General features: G+C 41.7%; 1 protein-coding gene across 1 annotated transcript in view; it reads left to right on the plus strand.

The window, feature by feature from the left end:
- Positions 1 to 23879, plus strand: part of hydin (HYDIN axonemal central pair apparatus protein) — an 888678-nt gene that overhangs the window by 264578 nt on the left and 600221 nt on the right. The window contains exon 10 of the mRNA XM_060837518.1: positions 10774 to 10957. Coding sequence (XP_060693501.1) covers positions 10774 to 10957 — 184 coding nt within the window. The remainder of the gene's footprint in view (positions 1 to 10773; positions 10958 to 23879) is intronic.

Raw genomic sequence — 23879 nt, forward strand, 5'->3', positions numbered from 1 at the left:
CAAGTATGATTCGTGCTACACAAGTGCCAGGTTAATGACCGTTACCAAAAAGGTAGAATCAAACCATTGTCCCTTGACATTCAATGACATTGCTATCACTGAATCCCCAACTATCAATATTCTGGGGGTTATTATCGACCAGATACTGAACTGGATTAACAACAGAAAAACCATGGCTACAAAAGCAGGTTAGTGCTTCGGATGTATGCAGCAAACAACTCACCTTTTGACTTACCAAAGCCTATCTACCGTCTACAAAGCACAAGTTAGTAATGTGATGGAATACTTCTCAGTTGCCTGGATGAATGTAGCTCCAACAACACTTACATCTTGACACCATTCAGAAAAAAAACAGTCCATTTGATTGACATCACATCGACAACCATTTACTCCCTCCACCACCGACACATTGTAGCAGCAATAAATACCATCTACATGATGCACTGCAGAAATTTACCAAGGCTTCATAGAAAACAAGTACAAAAACTCCAATCACTATCATCTGGATCCCCTCACCACACGGATTTGGAAACCTATCAGTTGGATCAAAATGCAGGTACTTCTTCCCTAATGGAATTGTGGGTGCAGCAATTCCAAAATGGCAGCTTATGAGTCTGAGCTTGTCCGCTCCGACTGCTTTTCTTCTTTTCTTGCTTTTTTCTCTTTTTTTTAGTCTTTTTTCCTCTTTGCTCACCTTCTGGAGGGAGCTTGGTGGTGAAGGCAGCAGCTGGGACCCAGAACAGGGACTTTGATGGTGGGCCATGAAGTGATTGGTGTGGCCCGGGCAGAACTCTGCTGCTTAGTGACATCGTGGAAGCAGCTGGGGGCCTGCTGTGTTATTCCAGCCTGCTGCCTATCTACGTTGGAACAGCACCACAGTGGGACTCTAGCAGCCTGAGGCAAGGTGGATGGTGAGCCTAGGTGACGGTCAGCAATCAGATGGCAGCTTGGAGGCATGGGATTGAGAAATTGAGCCATCAAATCCCTCATCCTCTGAATGAATGAAAAATAAAACTGTTTCTTCATATTGTGAGGAGTGAATCTATTTGATGAAGATTAGCTTTTGAAATGATGGTAACCTTAGGAGGAGGCTGGGATGGACCATCCATTTGCCATTTATTGCTGAAGATTGTTACAAACATTCAGCCATGTCTTTTGCACATGCTCCACCATCGTTGAGGCAGTGGAAGTTTGTGAAACCTCCCTTTCCTGTTAGTTCCTGTTTGGATGTGACAGGACTGTAGAGACTTGATCTGGTTCAGGGTTGTGGGATTGCTTAGCTCTGTCCACAATATCTTGCTTCAGCTGTTTAGCTTGCCAGCAGTTCTTGAATTGCAGCTTCAGTGCTTTCATTGTCTCTCGGTTTGATTAGATTAGATTAGATTACAGTGTGGAAACAGGCCCTTCGGCCCAACAAGTCCACACTGACCCGCCGAAGCGCAACCCACCCATACCCCTACATTTACCCCTTACCTAACACTACGGGCAATTTAGCATGGCCAATTCACCTGACCCGCACATCTTTGGACTGTGGGAGGAAACCGGAGCGCCCGCAGGAAACCCACGCAGAAACGGGGAGAACGTGCAAACTCCACACAGTCAGTCGCCTGAGGTGGAAAATGAACCCGGGTCTTAGGCGCTGTGAGGCAGCAGTGCTAGCCACCGTGCCGCCCACAATGGTTTATCGACCATCGCTGCCAGTCCCTGTATTCCAGTAGTGTCTATACTTTAACAGAACTCCATGAACTGTAAAGCACTTTTGGGACGTGCTTTATAATGTAATCCTTAATGAAGAATATAATTTAAGCAAGAGTCCAAAGAATTATTGGTGCATTACAACCATATGCCATTAAATTATCATTTGCTGTGACCGGGTGGGGACTCATTATTGTCAAGAAAAAGATGTCTCTTTAAAAGAGAGATTGAATTTCTATAGCATATTTTGCAACCTCAAGATGTCCCAACACACTATGTAGCTAATGCAGTACAGTTTGAAGTGAAGTCAGCGGTGTAATAAAGGAAACACCACAACCAATTTGCATGAGTAGGATCCCAGAAATTCAATATGATAGTACCACTTTTTTTAATGGTGATGGCTACACACCAGAACATTCTGGTTGTCTACCCTGCTTTTGAAATAAGGTCATGGGGTCTTTCATAGTCACTTGACAAGGTAGAAAGGGCCTCAGTTTAATGTTTTATCTAAAAGGCATCATCTCCAATAGTACATCAGTGTTACAATGACATTTATATGCTGTAGTCTATGAAAAGACAAGAATGTTACCCATTGAGTCACAACTGACACTTCACATAAATGGTCTATGAAGGGTTTTTTTTCTTGCTTTGTACTGTCACAAATGCGAAGTAGATGAGTAAATAGGAAATATTGATAGGTATCAGAGGACAGCTATTTTACAGATACTGGTTTATGCCTTATGTTAGCATGAGAAGCATATGCTGCAATCTTTATCAAAGTCGTACTTCATGCTCATTAATTGCTGCAACGAAATTGTTTCATCCCAATCCTCAAACACTGGATGTTGTTCCTGAAAAATGTTCTCATATCGTATGCTGCTGCTCATGGCGATTTACCTAATACAGTTACTTTTTTAAAGAGAGGCATAATTTGAAATGAGTGTAAATTACAGTTTCAGTTCTAAACACTAATTTAACTTTGAGTTTATCAGTTCTCTTCATCTCATTGAAGTGTTCTTGTTGGGTAGAACAATTTTTTTACATTGCATTTGATCTCTCCTGCGTGGAAATTTTAATAGCAATTAACTTGTTTAAATGTCCTCTGCTAAGTATTCGTTAAAATGGTGCATATAAAAATAGATGTAAATGTGTTTGCTTAAAATAGCACAAAGGAGATGTTAAACAAGTGTTCGATGTGGTACTGTTCAGTGATTTTATTGCTATCATTAAGAGCAACCCATGAACATCACAATATAGAATAGCAGTGAAATACTCCTAATTAAGCATAACTAATTCAGCACAGGGTTATTTCTAAGGTACATTTGATTTCAATTGTGTTTAAATTTTTGGGGGAAACTATATTTGAATATTGTTTACAATAGTGAAGTTTTGGATGATGGATCATTGTAGATTTTGGGTAATTTCTGATTCAGAGACGAATGATAGTATTACTCAGTATTTGCAGCCACTCCTTCACCTACCTGACTACCCACTTCACTCATCTGCCCACATCCTGTCACTGATTCACTAGTCCATTGACCAGCCTGCACTCATTCATTAAAAGACTGGATCTTTAATATTTACCAGAATATGGAAATCATCACCATTAAAGGGGGTGTGTGCTGTGCTGCCTCTGCTTCACATAGGAGAGTTAATGTTTCAGGTCCTGTGACCCCCTTTTTCAGACTGTTAGTATCTAGGAAAAGATATACATGCTGAAGACATAGAGTAGAGATGGGGGGAAGGAGTAAGTGAGTAGGAGGAGAGAGAGCCCAAAGAACGAGAAAGATAGTTGGACAGACAGTGCTCTAGCGAGGCTTAGAAGAAACTGAAAGGACAAGATCTCATTTTCCACTTGGGGACACTGCAGCCTCTAGGTTTCAACATCAAGTTTATTAACTTTATAGGAGAAACTGAGGACTGATTCCTGATGAAGGGCTTATGCCTGAAACTTCGATTCTCCTGCTCCTTGGATGATGCCTGACCTTCCGTGCTTTTCCAGCACCACACTATAGACTTATTAACTTTATTGTATGATTTCATCATTCCATGTTTTTTATCCAGCCCCACACCCTTGTTCTATCACGACATGAGTTGCTTTCAGTACAGGCAACCCATTTCCACCTACTTACAGTCCCTATTATCAGCTTTTCGTTCTCCCTGGCTTCCCATTATTCATCTATTTGTCTGCTTAACTGTCTTTCTCTCTCTTTGGCTCTGTCTCCACCAAATCACTTACCTGTTCCCTCACTTTCTTTAGCATCTACACCACTTTTTACTAGCTACTAATAGCTGTGAAGAGAAAGGTAGCCCCTGCTTTCACTCCACAGATACTGCCAGACCTGCTGAGTTTCTCAGCAATTTCAGGTTTTGTTTCTGCTCATTTAAGTGTTGGCTGCAACTGGAATGTCCTTGAAGACATGTGCAGTAGTGCTGCAATGGGAAAATATTTTTGGGAAGAATTGATATCGCAGGAAGATTTGAACCTGGCCTTTGTTCCACCCCTCAAGAGGAAATGTTTTCTCTACACGTATGCCATTAAACTCTGTATTATTTACAGGCCTTCATCTAGTCAGACCTCAATCTTCCCTTTGCCAGAGGAAACGTTGTCCCATCCTGATGGGTAAACTTTTCAATTATAGCAGAGAACGTAGAACAGTACAGCATAGTACAGGCCCTTTGGCCCACAATGTTGTGCTGAGCATTTATCTTAATATAAGATCAACCTAACCTACACACCCCTCAATTTACTGCCGTCCATGAGTTTGTCCAGCAGCCACTTAAATGTCCCCAATGTCTCTGACTCTATTTCACACACACACCATTCTATGTATTGAGAACTTACCTCTGACATCTCCCCTATACCTTCCGCCAGTCACCTTAAAGCTATGACCCCTCATGACAGCCATCTCTGCCCTGGGGAAAAGCCTCTGCTAACTTTTCTATCTATGCCTCTCATGACCTCATACACCTCTATCAAGTCACCTCTCATCCATTTTCGCTGCTATGAGAAAAGCCCCAGCTCACTCAACCTCTCCTCATAAGACAAGCTCTCTCATCCAGACAGCATCCTGGTAAGTCTCCTCCCACCCTCTCTAAAGCATCTACATCCTTTCTATAATGAGGTGACCAGAACTGGACACAATATTCCGATTATGGTCTAACCAGGGTTTTATAGAGCTGCAGCAAAACCTCATGCTCTTAAACTCAATCCCCTTGTTAATGAAAGCCAAAACACCATATGTCTTCTTAACAACCGTATCAACTTGGGTGGCAACTTTGATGGATCTGTGTAACTGGACTCCAAGATCCTACTGTTCCTCCACTCTGCCAAGAATCCTGTCTTTAACCCTGTATTTAGCTTTCAAATTCAACTGTCCAAAATAAATCACTTCACATTTATCCAGGTTGAACTCCATCCACCACTTCTCAGCCCAGCTCTGCATCCTGTCAATGTCTTGTTGTAGTCTGTAACAGCCCTTGACACTATTTACAACATCACTGACCTTTGTGTCATCGGCAAACTTACTAAACCACCCTTCCACTTTTTTTTTCCAAGTCATTTATAAAAACTACAAAAAGCAGAGGCCCAAGAAGAGATCCCTCTGTGATACCACTGGTCACTGACCTCCAGGCGTAATACTTTCCATTCACTTATCACTCGTTGTCTTCTTTTGGCCAGGCAAATTTCCCTGTATCCCATATTTCTTAACTTTCTGAATGAGCCTACCATGGGGAACCTTATCAAAGGTCTTACTAAGGGGGGGAATCCAAGATGGCAGCATTCTAGGAGGATCGCATTGCAGACCTTTGCACCATAGCACAAGCAGGATGAACTTCTAACCCACTTAAACTGGATCATTGTGATATCCTGGGACTCTGGAAAGGTTGTGGAGTCCCAGGAAATTGTGAAAAATCATCATACCTGTGTTTTCACCGTCCAGGGATGCTGAAGAAGGAAGGAGGATCGTCTGAAACCAGGCCCGCAGCGCAGCCTGTAGGATCCTTGGACTCGATGACCTACCAGGCCTTGGTGAAGAAGCTTCACAATCTTATGAGATGTTGAGTAAGCAGATAGAGGAGAAGCTGGCCTTGATCTCTATCATGCTGCAGAAGCATGAACAACAGCTGGAAGACCTGGAAAAAAGGACGGATGAGGTTGAACACAGAATCACAATGGTGGAAGCTGATACCAGTTCCTCCAAAGGATAGGATTCAGGCCTTGGAGATGCAGGTCCATAATTTGTGTGATCAAGTAGATGCTCTTGAGAACAGGGGCAGGAGGAAAAATATTCAGATTGTTGGTCTGCTGGAGGGTAAGGAAGGTGAGCTAGCAGAGTTTATTGAGGAGGGGTTGCTGAAATTCCTTCACTTGGAGGCTGGAATGAGAGGCTTGAAGATTGAGAGGGCTCATCGGGTCACGGCGCGGATGTCACGGCGCAGATGTCAGGGCTGGGTCAACGCCCTCGTCCTCTCTTGGTGCGGTTTCATCATTATAGAGATAAGGGGAGAATCGTGGAACTTTCCAGAATCCCGGGAAAGGATCCGAATGCCCTAATGTACGAGGGCTCAAAGATCATGTTCTTCAAGGACCTGTCAGTGGTGGTGATCCAGAAAAGAAAATCCTCTGATGGTGTCAAGACATAACTGAGGGAGCTTGGTATCCAGTACTCTTTGAGGTGTCCAAATAGTAGTGTTGTTTGGGTATGTGTGTTTGTTCTTTAAAAAAAAACAGAGGAAGCCTGGTTGGGGCTTTCTTTTCCTATTTTTATTATTGGTAATAATCTGGTTTAAATTATATTTGGTGGCGGTTGAAATGTGTACTTTCAATTTCTAAGAAGTTATACCAAAGGATTGGTGTTGTATTTATCCTTTTTTTTGAAAAGGAATTTTTTTATTCACATTGCTATTCCATGGTGTATTTTCTTTCTTTTCTGCTTGTGTTTGCAGTGCGGCTCTAGCTAGGAGAAGGGAAAATGGTTGGGATGGCTAGATGCCTGGTTTATGGGCAGTTTATACCCGGTTCAGGTATTTAAATGCCCGGGCTGCAGTCTTGGCAGCGGGATGGGAAATTGGGTTTTGGGATGGGTAGTTGTCCCTTTGGGCAGGATGTGAGTTCCCTTATTCAACGCTGTTGGCACTTTATACGTTGGATTGCTTTTTGGTTTTTGTTGTATGTAATCATTGATAGCTTTGTAGGTTTGTTAACTGTAGTGGTTTTAGTTTATGTAGTTTTTATGTTCGATGGATCTTGTGACACTATGACTCGGCAACTTGTGGTTTGAGTACCTCCTCCCTGGAGTTTAAATGTTACTGCAAAAGGTTATGGCTAATTACTTAATTCCCGGCAGCCCCCGGTCCCTAGTTTCGGAAGGTTCCCTATAATATGTTCGGGCCTTGGTAAACCGCAGGTAGCTGAAACCGTGGAAAATAATTCCCCCATTCCCCTATAATATGGAAACTTGAAGTACTGTACTGCAAGGGTGGTCTTATGAAGACCTATACATAATTAATATAACTTATCTGTTTTTTAATTCTATCCTTTCTGAAGAGAATTGAGCCTCTTTGAGGCAGAGTTTTATTTGCACAGCCATTAAAAATATTCTCACCAATTTTTCCACTCTTTGCATGTTCACTTAGTGACTTCTAAGAATTGTTGATTCCAAACTCCAGTTTGGTTTCTCTCTCTCTCTCTCTCTCTCTCTCTCTCTTCCCCCTCTGATTTCACTGCCCTTTCATCCTTCCCTCTTTTTCCTGTTTCGATTTCAGATTTAGTTTGAGCTTCATGGGCTTGTCTCTGGCTAGATCTTTTTTAAGACCTCACATTCTCAATATACCTTAAAGGAGTCAATTTAAAACATAATCATCTTGCTTCTTTAATAACTGATAAAATTAATCTGTTTTAAAATGGCATTAATGGCTTAAAGAAGCCAATTATAAAATATTGATTGAAACACTATGGGGTTATTTTGACATTAGCTGACAGCTATAGCTGTCGTGAATGTGCTGCTAGTATTGGATGACTATCAGTTCAGTTGAAATCAATATATTACACTATTACCTGAAATAAGTCTGAATGGTTCTGTTGGATCAGGCATAGACATGTCACCCATGAGACGTACCTCGTGATGATTCAATAATATGCATTGGAACTGGAGTAGATTATTCAACTCTTTAAGCCCATCTCATCATTTAGGTGGATCATGATTAACCTTAATCTAACATAACTTCATCTACCCATCTTAGTTCCAGAATTCTTTATCCTTTTTTAAATCATAAATTTGTCAGTGTCAATTCTAAGTTTTTTCAATTTATTTTACAACCTTTTCTTAGATGATGGGCAAAAGAGTCCAGATTTCCATGGCAGTTTGAGTGAAGAAATACTTTCTAACATCATGCCTGAACAGCCTACTTCTACATTTAACAGGACCATTTATCTCTATCTTATTGTGTCAAGTAATTTGACCACCTTAAATAACTTAAATAGATCATTTATGAATTTTCTACATTCATGGGAACTCTCTTAGGCCCAGTGTCAGTCTAGTGAATTTGTGATGCACCTCCTTCTTTCCGAGGTACTGTCAAGAAGTGAGGTGAATGCAGTAATCTAGACTGGACTGAGTCAGAACTCTATGGTAGAGTCAAATGTCAGCATTCGGTGAGCCTTTTTAATCACATTTCCTGCACGCTAGCTTTTAGACATTATGTATCAAGCCTCTCAACTTCTCAGCTCACCTGCAGTTCCTAGTTTCTCACCATTTGGAGAATACTCTGATCTTATCTTCGATAGCTCTGATGTGGAGGTGCCGGTGTTGGACAGGGGTGGACAAAGTTAAAGGTCACCCAACATCAGGTTATAGTCCAATAGGTTTATTTGGAAGTACTAACTATTGGAGTGCTGCTCCATCAGGTAGCTGTGGAGCAGGATAAACCAGTTGAACTATAATCTGGTGTTGTGTGATTTTTAACTCTCTTAGGTAAGCTGTATATGATCTCACATTAAATTTAATTTGCCAAACTGTTATGTACTTACTTAATGTATTCTTGATTCTTTGCAACTTATTGTTCCTGTCAACAGTGCTGTCAGAGCAATTGCTCCAGGTTTTCCAATGGCCAGATAATTGTTTCTGTATCATAGATGTGCATTCAGAATTCCTGACATAGCAGTCTCCAAGGGAATTATCCAGAAAATGATTCTAAAAATATCTATTTGAATCAAGAATTCAAAGGGCTCCTTTGCAATTAAGTAAATAGTTACTCAGGAAGAGGTAAGTTATTAAAAACCGAGTGTTGCTTGTAAGTAACTGTTCAACTGACCACCCTTATTGAACTCACCTGCCCCAAAATACATCACCTCAACACTCCTTAGACCTGGACCCAACATGCCCCTCTTTCCATGGGACCTGACACCCCTCTCTACTCTCAGGATCCAAAACACTTCCTCCACTGACAGCTCTCCCTTCCCTCAGGACCATGGACAAGGAGTGCCTCATGGATTGTGCTCTGAGATGCCGTTGCATGATGAGGAACATGAAAGCTCCTCTTTGCAGCCAGTGGTGAGCTGAAGTCACCAGGTAACCCCTCTGAGTCCCATGGTAAGAATCCTCACCATCCAGTTTGCTCATGCCATGTGGTAGTACAGGAAGTTGCATATTAATGAGGCAAAATGTATGCAGTTAATAAGATAATTAACAAGCGTAATTCCCCTTAATAGACAATTCACTTCTGTGTTCAGGGAATCTCACTTTGACATCCAGTTAAAAGATAGCAAAAAGATGTAGTGAGTTGTTTCTGATGTCACGATCAGCCTTACTGGACTTCTCAAATATTCTGCCATATTTTTCAGCACAGCCCAAGTTGTTCAGGTCCCTGGAAGATTCCACCCATAACTTTGTTTTTAAACCGCTGAACTGATAGAAAGAACTAGAACTATTTCCTCATTATCATGCAGTTTATTTGTGTCACATACCAGCTGTTACTGCTCTGCTTTAATTTTGAAACTCAGCTGTTCAATTAAACTTAATGAAAGTTGAGAGACTTAGTGGGTCTCCACACATATGTTAGAGAGTAAGCTCCAGGATATTCCTGATGATGATGGGTGACTCAGCAAATCCTATTTTACAAGAAATGTCATTTTAATAGATAAACATATTTATGTCTATATATCTACGTATATGGCAGTATATCTGGAAACACCAAGCATGTATGCTGGCATCTGTGGAGAGAGAATTATTAACACTTCAGTTCAGTGATCCTCTGTCAGCAGCTGTAGACTTCCTTAATATTTTTAGCGTTTTACGTTGGTACTTGAAGTTTTCAGCACTTGTTAAATGGCAGGTGGGGAGAGTTCAAAGGCTGCCTTTAACACTGATCCCACAGCTTTTCATTGGAAGGCCGTATTCACCCCTGAAAGAGAGTCAAAGAGCCACTTGCCTATTCCTGCTCTTAATTCCTCATATTCCTATGTTTCAGGTAGTCAGAGTCTGAGCAGAATAATTCTGGTTTCACATCTGACGATGGATCTTAATTGGTTTGAATTGTCCAATGCTTTATGAATTCATCCTAGCTCTAGGAAAATGGCTGTAGGCCCAGGATTCTGCTGGCATGAATTCTCATGCCTGGGCCCTCACCACTATATAAGGTGGCTGGGAGGCAACACTATTTTATAAATACTTTTATGAGATAGAAAAAGAGAATCTAAGAAATTTGAAATAAGTGCACAAAATGCTCAAGTTAGTTACCATCAAAAAGTGAATGCAGGTCAATATTTTGGATGTGTAAGAATCTTCCTGAGGGTAAATGTATAGATAATGTGGTTCATGTTGACATAGTAAAACATGAGGTCTGCAGATGCTGGAGATCACAGCTGCAAATGTGTTGCTGGTCAAAGCACAGCAGGCCAGGCAGCATCTCAGGAATAGAGAATTCGACGTTGATGAAGGGCTTATGCTCGAAATGTCGAATTCTCTATTCCTGAGATGCTGCCTGGCCTGCTGTGCTTTGACCAGCAACACATTTGCAGTTCATGTTGACATGATGAGCTCTGAGTTCATAGCTGATCTGTATGTCTTTGTTCAGATTTATTTCAGACTTGATGACTGAAGAAGAAGAGGAAACTAACCGGTTTATGAAGGAGTGCACTGAAGACCCTACTTTACGTGAACAGATGCCGCTCCTTACCCGTACCTTCCAGAATCGTCGCCATTTGGTGGAGGATGACACAATGCTGTTGTCTGATGATATTTTCATCATTGAACCAGTGGTTAGTGCTTAAAATGGTTTGCAGAGAGAAGTATGCTTTTGAGGGCAGTGGTGCAAATATGTTTGCAATTGTATATTAGAGGTGGATTATGGATGTAGGTTTGCTCGCTGAGCTGAAAGGTTCATTTCCAGACATTTCCAGAACCTTCCAGCTCAGCGAGCAAACCTACAACTAGGACGTCAACCTGAGCTGCAAATCTTCTCAGAACTCGCTTAGAGGTGGATTATTTTGTTCCTCTATCTAGAAGCCATATGGAACGAAACATTTTCCATTTCATGAACTCAGCATCAGTGAGCTGCTTTTGCAAGATTAGCACTTTGTGCTCCACGATTAAAACACTTCCTATCCAACAAAGTTTCACCTGCATTTCCACACGTCATTTATTGCATCCGTTGCTCCCAATACGGTGGTCTCTACATTGGGGAGACAGGGCGCCTATTCATAGAGTGCTTCAGAGAACATCTCCAGGACATCCGTACCAACCAACTCCACCGGCTCGTGGCCAAACACTTCCCCCTCCCACTCTGCCGAGGACATGCAGGACCTGGGCCTCCTCCATCGCGACTCCCTTACCACCTGACACCTGGAGGAAGAACACCTTATCTTCTGCCTCGGGACCCTCCAACCCATGGCATCAATTTGGATTTCACCAGTTTCCTCATTTCCCCACCCCCTGCCTTATCCCAGTTTCAACCTTCCAGCTCAGCATCGCCCTTATGACCTGTCCCATCTGTCCATCTTCCTTCCCACCTATCCGCTCCACCCTCCCCTCTGACCTCTCACCTTTACCCCCACCTCCATCCACCTATTGCACTCTCAGCTACTTGCCCCAGTCCCAATTCCTCCCATTTATCTCTCCACCCCCGAGGCTCCCAGCCTCATTCCTGATTAAAGGCTTTTGCCTAAAACGTCGATTTTCTTGCTCCTCAGATGCTGCCTGACCTGCTGTGCTTTGTCCAACCCCACACCCTTGACTCTAATCTCCAGCATCTGCAGTCCTCACTAATCATTACTTAACCCTATCCTGAAAGGAACTGTCATGTCTGCACAGGTTGACATTCTTTAAGGAGTTGCCTATTGTCTTTGGCAAGGCAGTGGCAGTCCTCAACATGGCTGTTGGCAGCATGCTAGCAGCTCCTGCCTTCTGCTGTCTCTCTCATCATTAGGATGTCATCCTCGCCAGTTAGAGTATCTAAAGTTAAAACAACATCACTACAGTGACACAGTTGAGTTGCAGCATGAAAACCTGTGATTCAAATTCCAAACTCTGTGCTTAGAAAATCACCCCACAAGCACCATCATGTAGCCTCTTGCCACCATCCTGTGTTGCACATCCACTGTGTAGAATACATATTTGGTACAAATCTGACAGGTCAAAACAAGTCATTTATGAAGTGCTGTGAGCCATCAGCAGCAGCATTATATATCATGACAATCTATAATCCCATATTATCTACCCTATCTTTCACTCCACTATCAACATCAACACCGATCTACACAGTTCTACGACAGGGTTGTCTTATGAGCAGAATTAGATGCCTGAAAATGAACTGCCAACCTAGTGAAACTGTAATACATATTGGTGGTAAATGACAAAAGTAACAGATCTAGGCAAGCAACAGTTAGGGCTCATATTCTGCAGCCCTACCACATCCAATCAGAAATGCCAGTGGACACTTAAACAAATGGGGGAAGGTGTTCTCATGAATATGTCCCTCTTCAATCACGGCAGAGTACGACATATGATTACAAATGCCATGACTGAAGCTTTCACAATCAAATTCGCACGAAGTGCCAAATAAATGATGGTCTTCAGTCATCTCCTGAAGTAACACTACTACAGATTCTAATCTTCGGAGAATTTAATTTATTCTTCATCACATAAAAATCAGTTTACTGCACTGTACATAAGCGCAGGCATCAAAAGCCTCCTGATTGTCATCCAAAAGATCTTAATCCAGAATGACCTGCACCCTTAACAAAAATGTTCCATCACATTTACAACATTAGGGGAAATTCAATTTGACCAATTACTCCCCCATCAGGTTATTCCTAATCATTAGCTAAACAATGCAAGGTGCTGTCAACAGTTCTATCAAGTCATTCACACACACAGGTGATTTGTCTTCCAATGTTCAATTTGAGTTCCAGGGACTACTTGTCTTCAGCTCACAACTTTTAAGAGGCATTTGGATGGGCATATGAATAGGAAGGGTTTGGAGGGTTATGGGCCGGGTGCTGGCAGATGGGACTAGATTGGGTTGGGATATCTGATCGGCATGGACGGGTTGAACCGAAGGGTTTGTTTCCATGCTGTACATCTCTATGACTCTTATTAAAGGCTTTGCCCAAAGCAATACTGGAATATTAGGCCAATGAAGCTGAAGGCATAAATGTCACTGATGGAATAAAGGAAATCAATGATGTATGCGAGGCCAGAATTGGAAGAGGAACTGAGAGGTCACAGAGGATCATGAGACTGGAAGAGGTTAAACAGCCAGGCAGGATGAGATTCAAGCATATCCATCTGCCTCAGAACACAGACTCGACAGCTGTGAAAATTTTCCATTTTTCACAACACATACTTTCTAAGCTCAGATATGAGGATTGGATATTTCAATGGGTAATAGAGAAAAAAAAAGTACATTTGAGTGGATTGGGTCTATATTCTCTTGAGTATTAAAAAATGAGAACATTATACATTAACTTTGCCATTGAGAGGTGACCTTTAAGGACTCCATATGATATCTGTACACAATTTTGTGAGTCTGCTGTGGGTTTGCGAACTGCACACACAAATAATGAACTATAGATTATTCTACCATTGTTATTCACATGTCAGTGAACTAATTAATATGTCTAAAATTCTGAGAGGGCTTGAAAGTATAAAGGCTGGAATATCTGTTTCCCCTATTTGAAGAATCTGGAACTAGGGTCACTGTCTCAGGATAAGATGTCAGCCAATTAAGAATGAGCTCAGAATTGTCTTAATCAGAAGGTTAGGGATTTTTATCCGGGGAACTGTGGGTTCTCAGTCGTTGAAACAATTGATTTTCCTGTCATTAAGTGAATCAAGGTATAGGGAGGGAGTGTGGGAATGTGGAGTTGAGGTGCAAGATCAGCTATGACCTTGGATCAAAGGACCAAATATCCAAATAATGGTGGTGAGCTTCCAGGGAAAGGAAAGAAAAATTAACAGAAAAAGAATCAATAGTTATTATCTAACAAAAATAAACATTTATATGCATATGAAATGTCTACAGAATGTATACACCATTTTACAGGCCTCATACAATGATCCAGTTGGATGTACTTTATTTGTTCTGGTTAGCATGAACTGCTATTTCATTAATTATGTAATGGAAGCAGTGGATGACAGGGTTGAAATTAAAATCAGGCTTTCAACATCTCAAGCATTTAATTAGATTTTGTTAACTTAGTCTTTTACAAATTACAATTGAGATTCTGTGATTGACTGAAGTTCTTTTTAGTAACAGTATTAGCTCTGGTCAATGTACAAGTTAAGTTACTAACTTTAAAGTATTTTCGAGGAAATGCGATGTGGAGGTGCTAGTGTTGGACGGGGTGGACAAAGTTAAAAATCACACAACACCAGGTATAGTCCAACAAGTTTATTTGGAAGTACTAGCTTTCAGACTGCTGCTCCTTCATCAGGTAGCTAGTGGAGCAGAATTTATAGCAAAAGATCATATTGTCATATAACTAAGACAATATTTTGAATGAATGTGAGTAATAATTTCAGCGTGTGGCTATGAAGGGCAGAAATTTTAATACCACAAAAATATCACCAACTTTAACACAGAGTGTAATGAAAGTACATAGGTCTGCAGAGACAGGAAGTGAAAAGAAACAGTTCACCTGATTTTCCTCCTTTAGCACATTTCTTGTGAAGGCAAGAGTAAATGCAAAGGATGCCAGTTTTTCCCTTGCATCCAAAGCTGCTGAAGGCTGGAGAGCATTTAAACTGTTAAAAGATGTTTGTAAATACAAATCTGGCTGTTTTGAGGATTTGGCTTTAGAGTAACTGCACTTTCTTTTACAGTATACAGTAGCGCCACGACTTACAAACTTAATCTGTTCCGGGACCCGGTTCGCAAGCTGAAAAGTTTGCGAACTGAATTAATTTTTCCTATTGTTCAGATAGCATAAGAATGCTTGGATGGCTGTTCACCGTGCACGCGCCAAAGATGAATGGAATGAGATCACGTGGGGCCCGAGAGCTTTTGTATTCAACAAGCGTGTAGCAAAGCAGAACAATGAAACCACGTGGTTGCACACGGGCTTTTTGCATTCGTACCTTGAATTTCGTACATATGCTGAAGCAAAATTTTACGTACAATCCTGTTCGTAAACCGATTTGTTCATGAACGGGGTGGTTCGTATGTCGAGGCGCTACTGTATTATGGCTTTTAAATGGAAGAGAACTCACTCGCCCGCTGAGGTGGGCACCCTGGCACATAGAATCATAGAACAGAGAAACAGACTCTTCAGTCAACTCATCCAAGTTTCCCAAACTAAACCAGTCCCAATTGCCTGCATTTGGCCCATATCCCTCAAAACCTTTCCCATTCATGTACCTGTCCAAGTGTCTTTTAATTGTTATAACAGTAGACCCAGCACAGATCCCTGCGGAACTCTTCTGGTCACAGGCTTCCAGTCTGATTAACATCCTCCACCATCACCCTCTGTCTCCTACTGTCGAGCCAATTTTTGTATCCAATTAATGAGCTGTCCCTGAACCCCATGTGACCTAATTTTACTTACCAGTCTACTAAGCGAAACCTCGTCAAAAACTTTTCTGACACTGTGTACAATAAGCAAAGTCCAGATTTTGGAGCGGGATTCAGGAGAATATCGACAGATCAGATGAGTATTCCACTTTGCCTGATATTAAGTGCTAAGTTTCAGCATCCCTGTTGACAAAGAAATGTGCTGTTTTCAGGGAGTCACCTACACAGTCTGAAAACCATAAATCTAGGGACTGCATTTGTGGTGTATTGGCCCAATTTCCTAAACAATCTAAATCTCTGAACCTGGTTGTCACATTCCCCATTATTTATATTGTTAAAGTTTTATTCTTATGCACGTGTTTGGAGCTCTTCTTTCAATTAATTTCCATGTGTATTAAAATGTAACAGATCCAAATCATCCATTTATAACATTCTTCCAGAATACACCTTTTATCTACTCAAAACTCGTGAAGTTTGTGCTCAAGATATTGATCTTGGAAATTGAATACTTCCCATTGGAATGTCTGGTAACAAAATCAAAAACAGTATTACCTTCCTGCTCCCACCGATATACTCTGTGTGTAATTGCTAATTTGTGCCAAATTATTGTCTCAACCCACTGCTACAATTCTGAATGTTTGAAAAAGGTTACTTAACAGTCAATATGTGGTTCCCATGAAATGTGCATGACATGACCTGGAAGCAGTATTGCTTCTAGAATGCATCTTAAGCAAGTTGCATCTTGGAGGAATAATAATTGCTCCATGTGTAAATGAGGAGCGTAATGCCAGTTTTCAATTTTCTCAAAGAACTTGATAAGTAATCAGCTGGGCAAACAGACAGCCAACAACTCGGGAAGATTCAACCGTCTCTGTGGCCTAAGCAGCAGCTGTCAGCTAAAGGTCAGCTCTTTGAAAACATTTTTGAAGGAATCTTCCCATAGTTCTGGGAAGAGCAGGAATATTCCCCTGATTCTTTAGTCATCGCAAACTTCCTTTGCTAGCCATACCACTCCATGCTTCCCAGAATTTCCCTCTGGGGCTACACCCATGAAGCAGGCTTATCTGTACTCCTCTGTAAGAACAGCCTGTGGAGGTCTCATGCAAAAGTGAAGGGATAGTTCATGATTCCCCAGAGGAGAAGTGTGCTGTATTAATTATCACAGTTGGTGTGAAGGCTTGGACCAAACCTATCTGTTTTGCCTTCTGCAGCTAGATAGATTACTGACACTAATTGTTATGGTTATTATTAATAAAATGATTAATGGCTACTAGGATGTAGGTCTAGAAGGCAAGTGATTCAATCTTGTGAATCTGTGTTGAGCAAGGAGTCAAATGTTTTCCCAAAAGACCGGAAGAAGAAATTGAAGAGAAATACTTGTGGGGAAAGGTGTGTGTAAAACTCCCAGAGCTCATGGTGTTGAACTGTGGAATTAACAAGGCTGCAGTACAGTATGTGGCCTGTCCTGAGTTAGTTTTCTCAACCAAAGGGAATTATGTGGGTGAAATGTAGTTGCTCATAGTTTTCTGAAGTTTGGCAGAGAAAATAATAAGAAATGTTATTCCAAGAAACTGGGAAACACTGAGCTGTTATATTTAACTGAAAAAGGTATAAAAAGTTGAGTATAAAAACCAGATACTTGGCTATAGATGGTACATGTGAGGAAATTTCATGAAACTCGGTAATCCATAAGCAGTCTTTTTCATAGCATCCCCATGGGTGAGACTCTTCACTGGCAGCTCACCTTTCAAACCTAACCTCAGGCATGAATCACAGCCATGGGATAATGGGAGAGCTGAATGTTATTAAATGGAGAAAGACTGCAGAAAGATACAGGACATCCATATTCTGTGGGTAACAGGGAAGGCAAATGGAATGTTGGCCTTTGTTTAAAAGAAACTGGAGTATGAAAGTAGGGAGAATTTGCTAAAATTGCACAGAACACTGATAAGACAACAGCTGGAATACTGTAAACAGTTTTGGTCCCCTTACCTAAGGAAAAGATACAGAAGCATCGGAGGCAGTCCAAGGAAGGTTCTCTCGAGGCCAATAGCAGGTATGGAAGGACAGTCTTATGAAGAAAAGTTGAGAGTTTGTGCCTGTACTCATTGGAATTAGAGGAGATCTTATTGAAACATGAAACATTCTTAGGGGACGTGGTACAGTTGATGTAAAAAGGTTGATTCCCCTGTGGGAAGATTTAGGACCAGAGGGCACAATCTCAAAATAAGGGATGGCACAATGAAAACAGAGATGAGAAAGACTTTCATAGAATATAGAACAGTGGTGCACAGGAAGATATGGCCCACCATGTCTTTGACACCATGATGCTATTCTAAACTAATTCCATTTACCTGCATATGTTTCTTATCCCTTTATTCCTTGTGTAAACACTGTTAAAGTATCTGCTTCTACTACCTTTCCTGGCAGTATTCCAGGCACATATCATCCTCTGTGTGAAACACTTGTCTTTCACGTCTCCCTTAAATATTTCCATTCTCACCTTAAATCCATGCCCCTTGTATTTGACATTTCTACCTGGAAAAAAAGGCCCCCACTATTCACCCTGTGCACATCTCAATTTTATTTTGGATTAGTGGTGCTGGAAGAGCACAGCAGTTCCACTAATCCAAAATCTGATTTCCAGCATCTGCAGTCATTGTTTTTACCTATATCTCAATTTCATGTAATTCTATCAGGTTCTTCCTCAGCCTTCGATGCTCTAGTGAAAGCAATCCAAGTTTATCCAACCTCTCCTTACAGCAATCCATTCCAATCCAGGCAACATATTGGTGAACCTCTTCTACACTCTCTCCAAAGCCTCCACATCCTAGCTACAGTGTTACACACAATATTCCAAGTGTGGCCTGATTATACACAATGCTCCAAGTAATGAAGGCAAGCATGCCTAATGCAGTCTTTACCACCTTATCCACTTGTGTTGCCATTTTCAGGGATCTATGAACCTGGACCCCAAGATCACCCTGTATATCAATACTTCTTAGGGTTCTGCCATTTACTATATACTTTCCTCTTGCATTTTATTCACAAAATAAATCACTTGACACTTGTCTGGATTACTCCATTTGCCATTGCTGCACCCAACTTTTCACTTGATCTTTATCCTGCTGTTTCCTTTTATAACCTTCCTCACTATCCACAACTCTAACAATTTTTGTGTCACTTGCAAATTTATTAAGAGTCAAGGCATGGCGCTGGAAAAACACAGCAGATCAGGCATCTGAGGAGCATGAGAGTTGATGTTTTGGGCATAAACTCTTTGTCATGTCTTTGCCACCATGATGCTGGGAGGGGAAAGGGGCTGGGAGATAAATAGGGGGTTTGGGTTGGTGCTGGGGGAAATGTAGATGGGAAGGTGATAGGTGGATGCAGGTGGGAGGTAATTGTGATAGGTTGGTAGGGAGGGTGGAGCAGATAGGTGGGAAGGAAGATGGACAGGTAGGACAGTTCAAGTGGGCGGTAATAAGTTGAAGGGTTTGGATCTGGGATGAGGTGGGGGCAGGGAGATTTGGAAAGTGGTGAGGTTGTTCTTGATGCCATGTGGTTGGAGGGTCCCAAGGCAGAAGAAGAGACGTTCTTCCTCCAGGTGGTGATGGGTGGTGGAAGAGGCCCATGACTTGGACATCCTTGGAGGAGTGGGAGGGGGAGTTGAAGTAGTTAGCCACAGGACAGTGGGGTTGTTTGATGTGTGCATTCCAGACATGTTTCCTGAATGTTCCTTGAGTTGGTGTCCTGTTTCCCTGATGTATAGGAGACCACATTGAGAGTAATGGATGCAGTAAATGAGGTGGGTGGATGTGCAGGAAAATCTCTGCCACATTTGAAATGATCCTTTGGGGCTAAGGCCAGAGATAAGGAGGGCGGTGTGGACGCAGGTTTTACACCTCATGTGTTGGCAAGGGAATGTGCCAGGTGTGGAGGGTGGGTTGGTAGGGGGTATGGACCTAACAAGTGAGTCGTGGAGGGAATGGTCTCTGCGGAATGCTGATAGAGGGGGACAGGTTTTGATTGATTAATATGTAAATCTCAGAACTTCTTTCAAGTCACAGTCCTGAGGTGACTTAAGGTTTTATCAGTATAGAAAAAGATAATATCTCAGGTCAGACAATGCATCAAAGGTTGAGGTTAGAGTCAGATTCTGCTTCCCTAATCTAAGTGATTAAAGACTTAACAGCAATCTAAATTTGTTCAATACATTGGATCAGTTGCATGACACTTTGATCTTTTATATGAATTCTGTGTCCCATGATCCTGCCCCACTAGCTACCTGATGAAGGTGCAGCTCTGCAAAAGCTTGTACTTCCAAATAAACCTGTACAACTATAGCCTAGTATTGTGTGATGTTTAAACTTTGTCCACCCAAGTCCAACAACAGCACCTGCTAATCATAGCATGTTATGCTCTGTACAATTAGAGCAAAGAGGGAATGTGACAGCTGCTGACAAGCTGGGAGAGCAGGGTCAGTCTTCCAGGCAGGGTGGTCAGGATGTTCAGCAGGAAGAGGCAGAAAAGTGGAGTTGAGAATTATCAGGTCAGTGATGATCTGTTCCTATATCTTATGAGTTTATAGTTAACCTGCATAGGTGACTGATCAAAATTGAGCAGAATTGAAAGTGAAAAATGGGAGGCTGAAAGGGATATGTGAAACGGAGGCAATTACTGTTTTTCCTACCTTTTTTGACATGTTGGGGAAGCTGCTGTTGCAGAATGACTTTACCTGGTTCAAATGATATGTGTAGAATTTCTGACAACGCTGACTTAGAATAGCTGTTGTAGGATAAGGAGAATTGTGCTGACACATTGTTTTCTTAACGGCATTGCTTCCACTGAATGTTTGCCGTCTGTCACAACCTTCTGCAGCAGGGTAACGATTCCATGCTTATCCTGCTGTTCCTTTTGGCAATTTGACTATTTGCACTCTGTTGCTTTCAAAAAGTGTGTGACATGCCTTTGCATTTCACAAAACTTAACTGTGAATTTCTTGATTGAACTTTTGTTGAAAACTTAAATTCGGCCAGTGAACAGCATGATCTGCTAGTATTGGCTGCCTATTAGCTTCTGTTGTAATCCTTCGACCACTGATAATTTTCTTTCATCGCTGTTGGTAATTAAACATCTTATGAAGCAGACGTCCTTTTTGTCTGTACGTTTCTCCTTTTTTGATTGTTTTGAGATCTGTTTTGACTTAGTTTTCGGATTTACTTTGTGACTTGAATATACAATCAGGTTGACACTTAAGTGCAATACCGAAAGAGTGCTGCCTTCATAGAATATCTGGCTTCCAGAGGAAGTGTTAAACCAATTTTTGTTTTTCACTCTGATGGACACATCTTGAAAAAGTGTCGAGAGTGTGGTGGTGGAAAAGCACAGCAGATCAGGCAGCATCCAAGGAGCAAGAGAATCTATGTTTCAAGTGTAATCTCTTCAGTAGGATTCCTGATGAAGGTCCTATACTCAAAATGTCGATTTTCCTGCTGCTCAGATGCTGCCTGACCTGCTGCGCTTTTCCAGCACCACACTTTGGACTCTGATCTCCACCATCCGCAGTCCTCACTTTCTCCACATTTTGAAAAAGAGCAGACAAGGTTGTCTTGATGTTCTTGCCAATGTTAAATTCTCAATCAATATTACTAAAAATAATTTTGTTGATATTGTTGTTTATGGGATTTTGTTATGGGAAAACAATTGCCTCCTTTCCCTAAATTGTTGTTGTAGCTTCTCTGCAAATGTTTATAATATTTATGAAATATATTGGGAGTTGTTAAGTGAAATCAAAGGCTTCAAAGTTTGGCTTTATAGTTTCTGTATTACTTGTCCTGTTCTGTACCAAAGTGGCCTCCATCCATGCTGTACATTCTCCTTGCATGTCCTATGCTACTTTGGTAATAACTTTATGGCAGGGTGTTTACTGTAAGTAGAGTCAATAGATCAGTCACACCGTCATCTTTAACATGCAGAGCTGAGAATACATTCAGCACAGGAAGACTCTCTTTGAAGGTCTTGGCTCTGACTTCAAGTGCCTGGTCATATTATTTGCTTCAAACCATGAATGCCTTGGCCCATCCCCATGATCTATGGCATAAGAAGAAAACTGAGCAGAGTCTGGACAAAAGTGGGCAAATTGTTTATAGATGGAGGGGGAGGAGAAAGCCTTTCCATTCATGGTCTCCTGAAAGGCAAAAGTAAAATAATGACAATCCTGGTAATGCTGGGTTGTTGGTTTGGAAGGAGAGTGTTGCTTCAGTGGGACTGACATTAGTGGAGATGTGAGTGCACAAAATATTCAATTTGATCTGCTCAAGAGGGTGTTCCCAGGCCATGGCTGGATAGGCAGAGGGCAAAGGAGTTTTTAAAAGATCTCTGTTCATGGGACAAGTGACCCAGTAGAAGGCGATGTTTTCAAGAGAATGTGAGATGTTTGGACACCATACAGTCTGCTGCACCCTGACCTGACACTTAGGAATATCAGGATCTCCCTGATGAATCTTCTGGAGGTTGTCTAGACAGTGTTTGTGAGACCACCAATCCCTCAACATATGCCAAAAGATCATCAATAATATTGATGTAATGGTACTGTCCAAATTCGTTGCTGCAATAGGACAAGGTTCTTAGGGATATACTCTGGCCCGTGGTCAAGGTAGAACAATGAAATGTGTGTACTTTCTTCATCACATAATTGAGCCTCATGAAATTCCTGGAGCTTCCTCACTTTGGCTGGTAAATATTGAGTACCTCAGGCCACAAAAGCCTCAACTTCTTGGGAAAAATGTTTCATCTTTCTGCCCCCTCGATTGAGGTTAAACAATAGTCTGATATTTATCTTGCAGTACTCCAGTTCTGTCACTTCACATTAGTGACAGTTGGAACTTCTGAATTCTGTGGCATTTGTGTGATTTCCTTTCTAATAAGTGAAGTTAACAATGGCTTGAAGTTAGTTTTAATCTTAAGTGAAAAGCGTTGGACAAAATCTGAGAATTTTACACAAAAGTTGTTGCAAGCGATTCCATTTCAGTGACAGCATAAAGGCTTGTAAGGGCCTACACATTGTTCTGCCCTTGCTCAGGCCATTGAGGGCCTTCTGCATTTTAGAATGTTGGGTTAACAGAAATCACTGCTCACCTGAGGTTTTGTATCCAGTGGTGCTGTCCAGGTATAAGATCACTCCGAGACATGTTTGAAGGCTGTGGATCCCTTAATCAGGCACGAGCATGCCTCCTTCCTGATGTTCCCCAATTAAACTCAGGATACATTTAGTGATGGATGCTTCTCCAGGTAAATATATGGTTCCTTTAATCCTCTTAGAGAGCAATGACACAGAATTCCCGCAGCTATTCCATTTTGGTTGAAGCTCTTGCCATACAGATTAAATTCCTTCCTTTATAACATTTTGTTGCACTCAATTTGCCATTGCCATCAAGTCAGGGGACTAGCTTCAGTTCAATGAGGAGTACAACATTTCAGGTCAGCATCAGTATCAAGTTAATGTAAAAATGAGTTGTCAACGAGGGGCATAGATAGGATAAAAAGTCAAGGTCTTTTCCCTGTGGTGGGGGAGTCTAGACCTATAGGCATAGGTTTAGGATGAGAGGGGAAAGATATAGAAGAGACCTAAGGGGCAATATTTTCATGCAGAGGGTGGTATGTGTATGGAATGAACTGCCAGAGGAAGTGTGGAGGCTGGTTCAATTACAACATTTAAAAGGCATCTGAATGGGCATATGAAGGAAGGGTTTGGAGGGCTATGTGCTGGGTGCTGGTAGGTGGGACTAGGTTTGGATATCTGATTGGCATGAATGCGTTGGATTGAAGGGTCTGTTTCCATGCTGTACATCTCTACAACACTATGATTCTTTGACAAGACAGGACTATGAGGATGCTGAACATGGAAGTCCCATACTATATACAAACGTAAACAATCCTACAACCACCAGATCAGATCAAAGCTCTACAGCCTACCACATCCATTTGAACCACTTGAAGGCACCCCCTCTGCCAACTTAAACATCAACTCTCTAACCACAAATGGGCGGCACGGTGGCACAGTAGTTAGCACTGCTGCCTCACAGCACCAGAGACCCGGGTTCAATTCCCGCCTCAGGCGACTGACTGTGTGGAGTTTGCACGTTCTCCCCGTGTCTGCGTGGGTTTCC

Source organism: Hemiscyllium ocellatum, chromosome 17 (assembly GCF_020745735.1).
Source record: "Hemiscyllium ocellatum isolate sHemOce1 chromosome 17, sHemOce1.pat.X.cur, whole genome shotgun sequence".
Lineage (NCBI taxonomy): Eukaryota > Metazoa > Chordata > Chondrichthyes > Orectolobiformes > Hemiscylliidae > Hemiscyllium > Hemiscyllium ocellatum.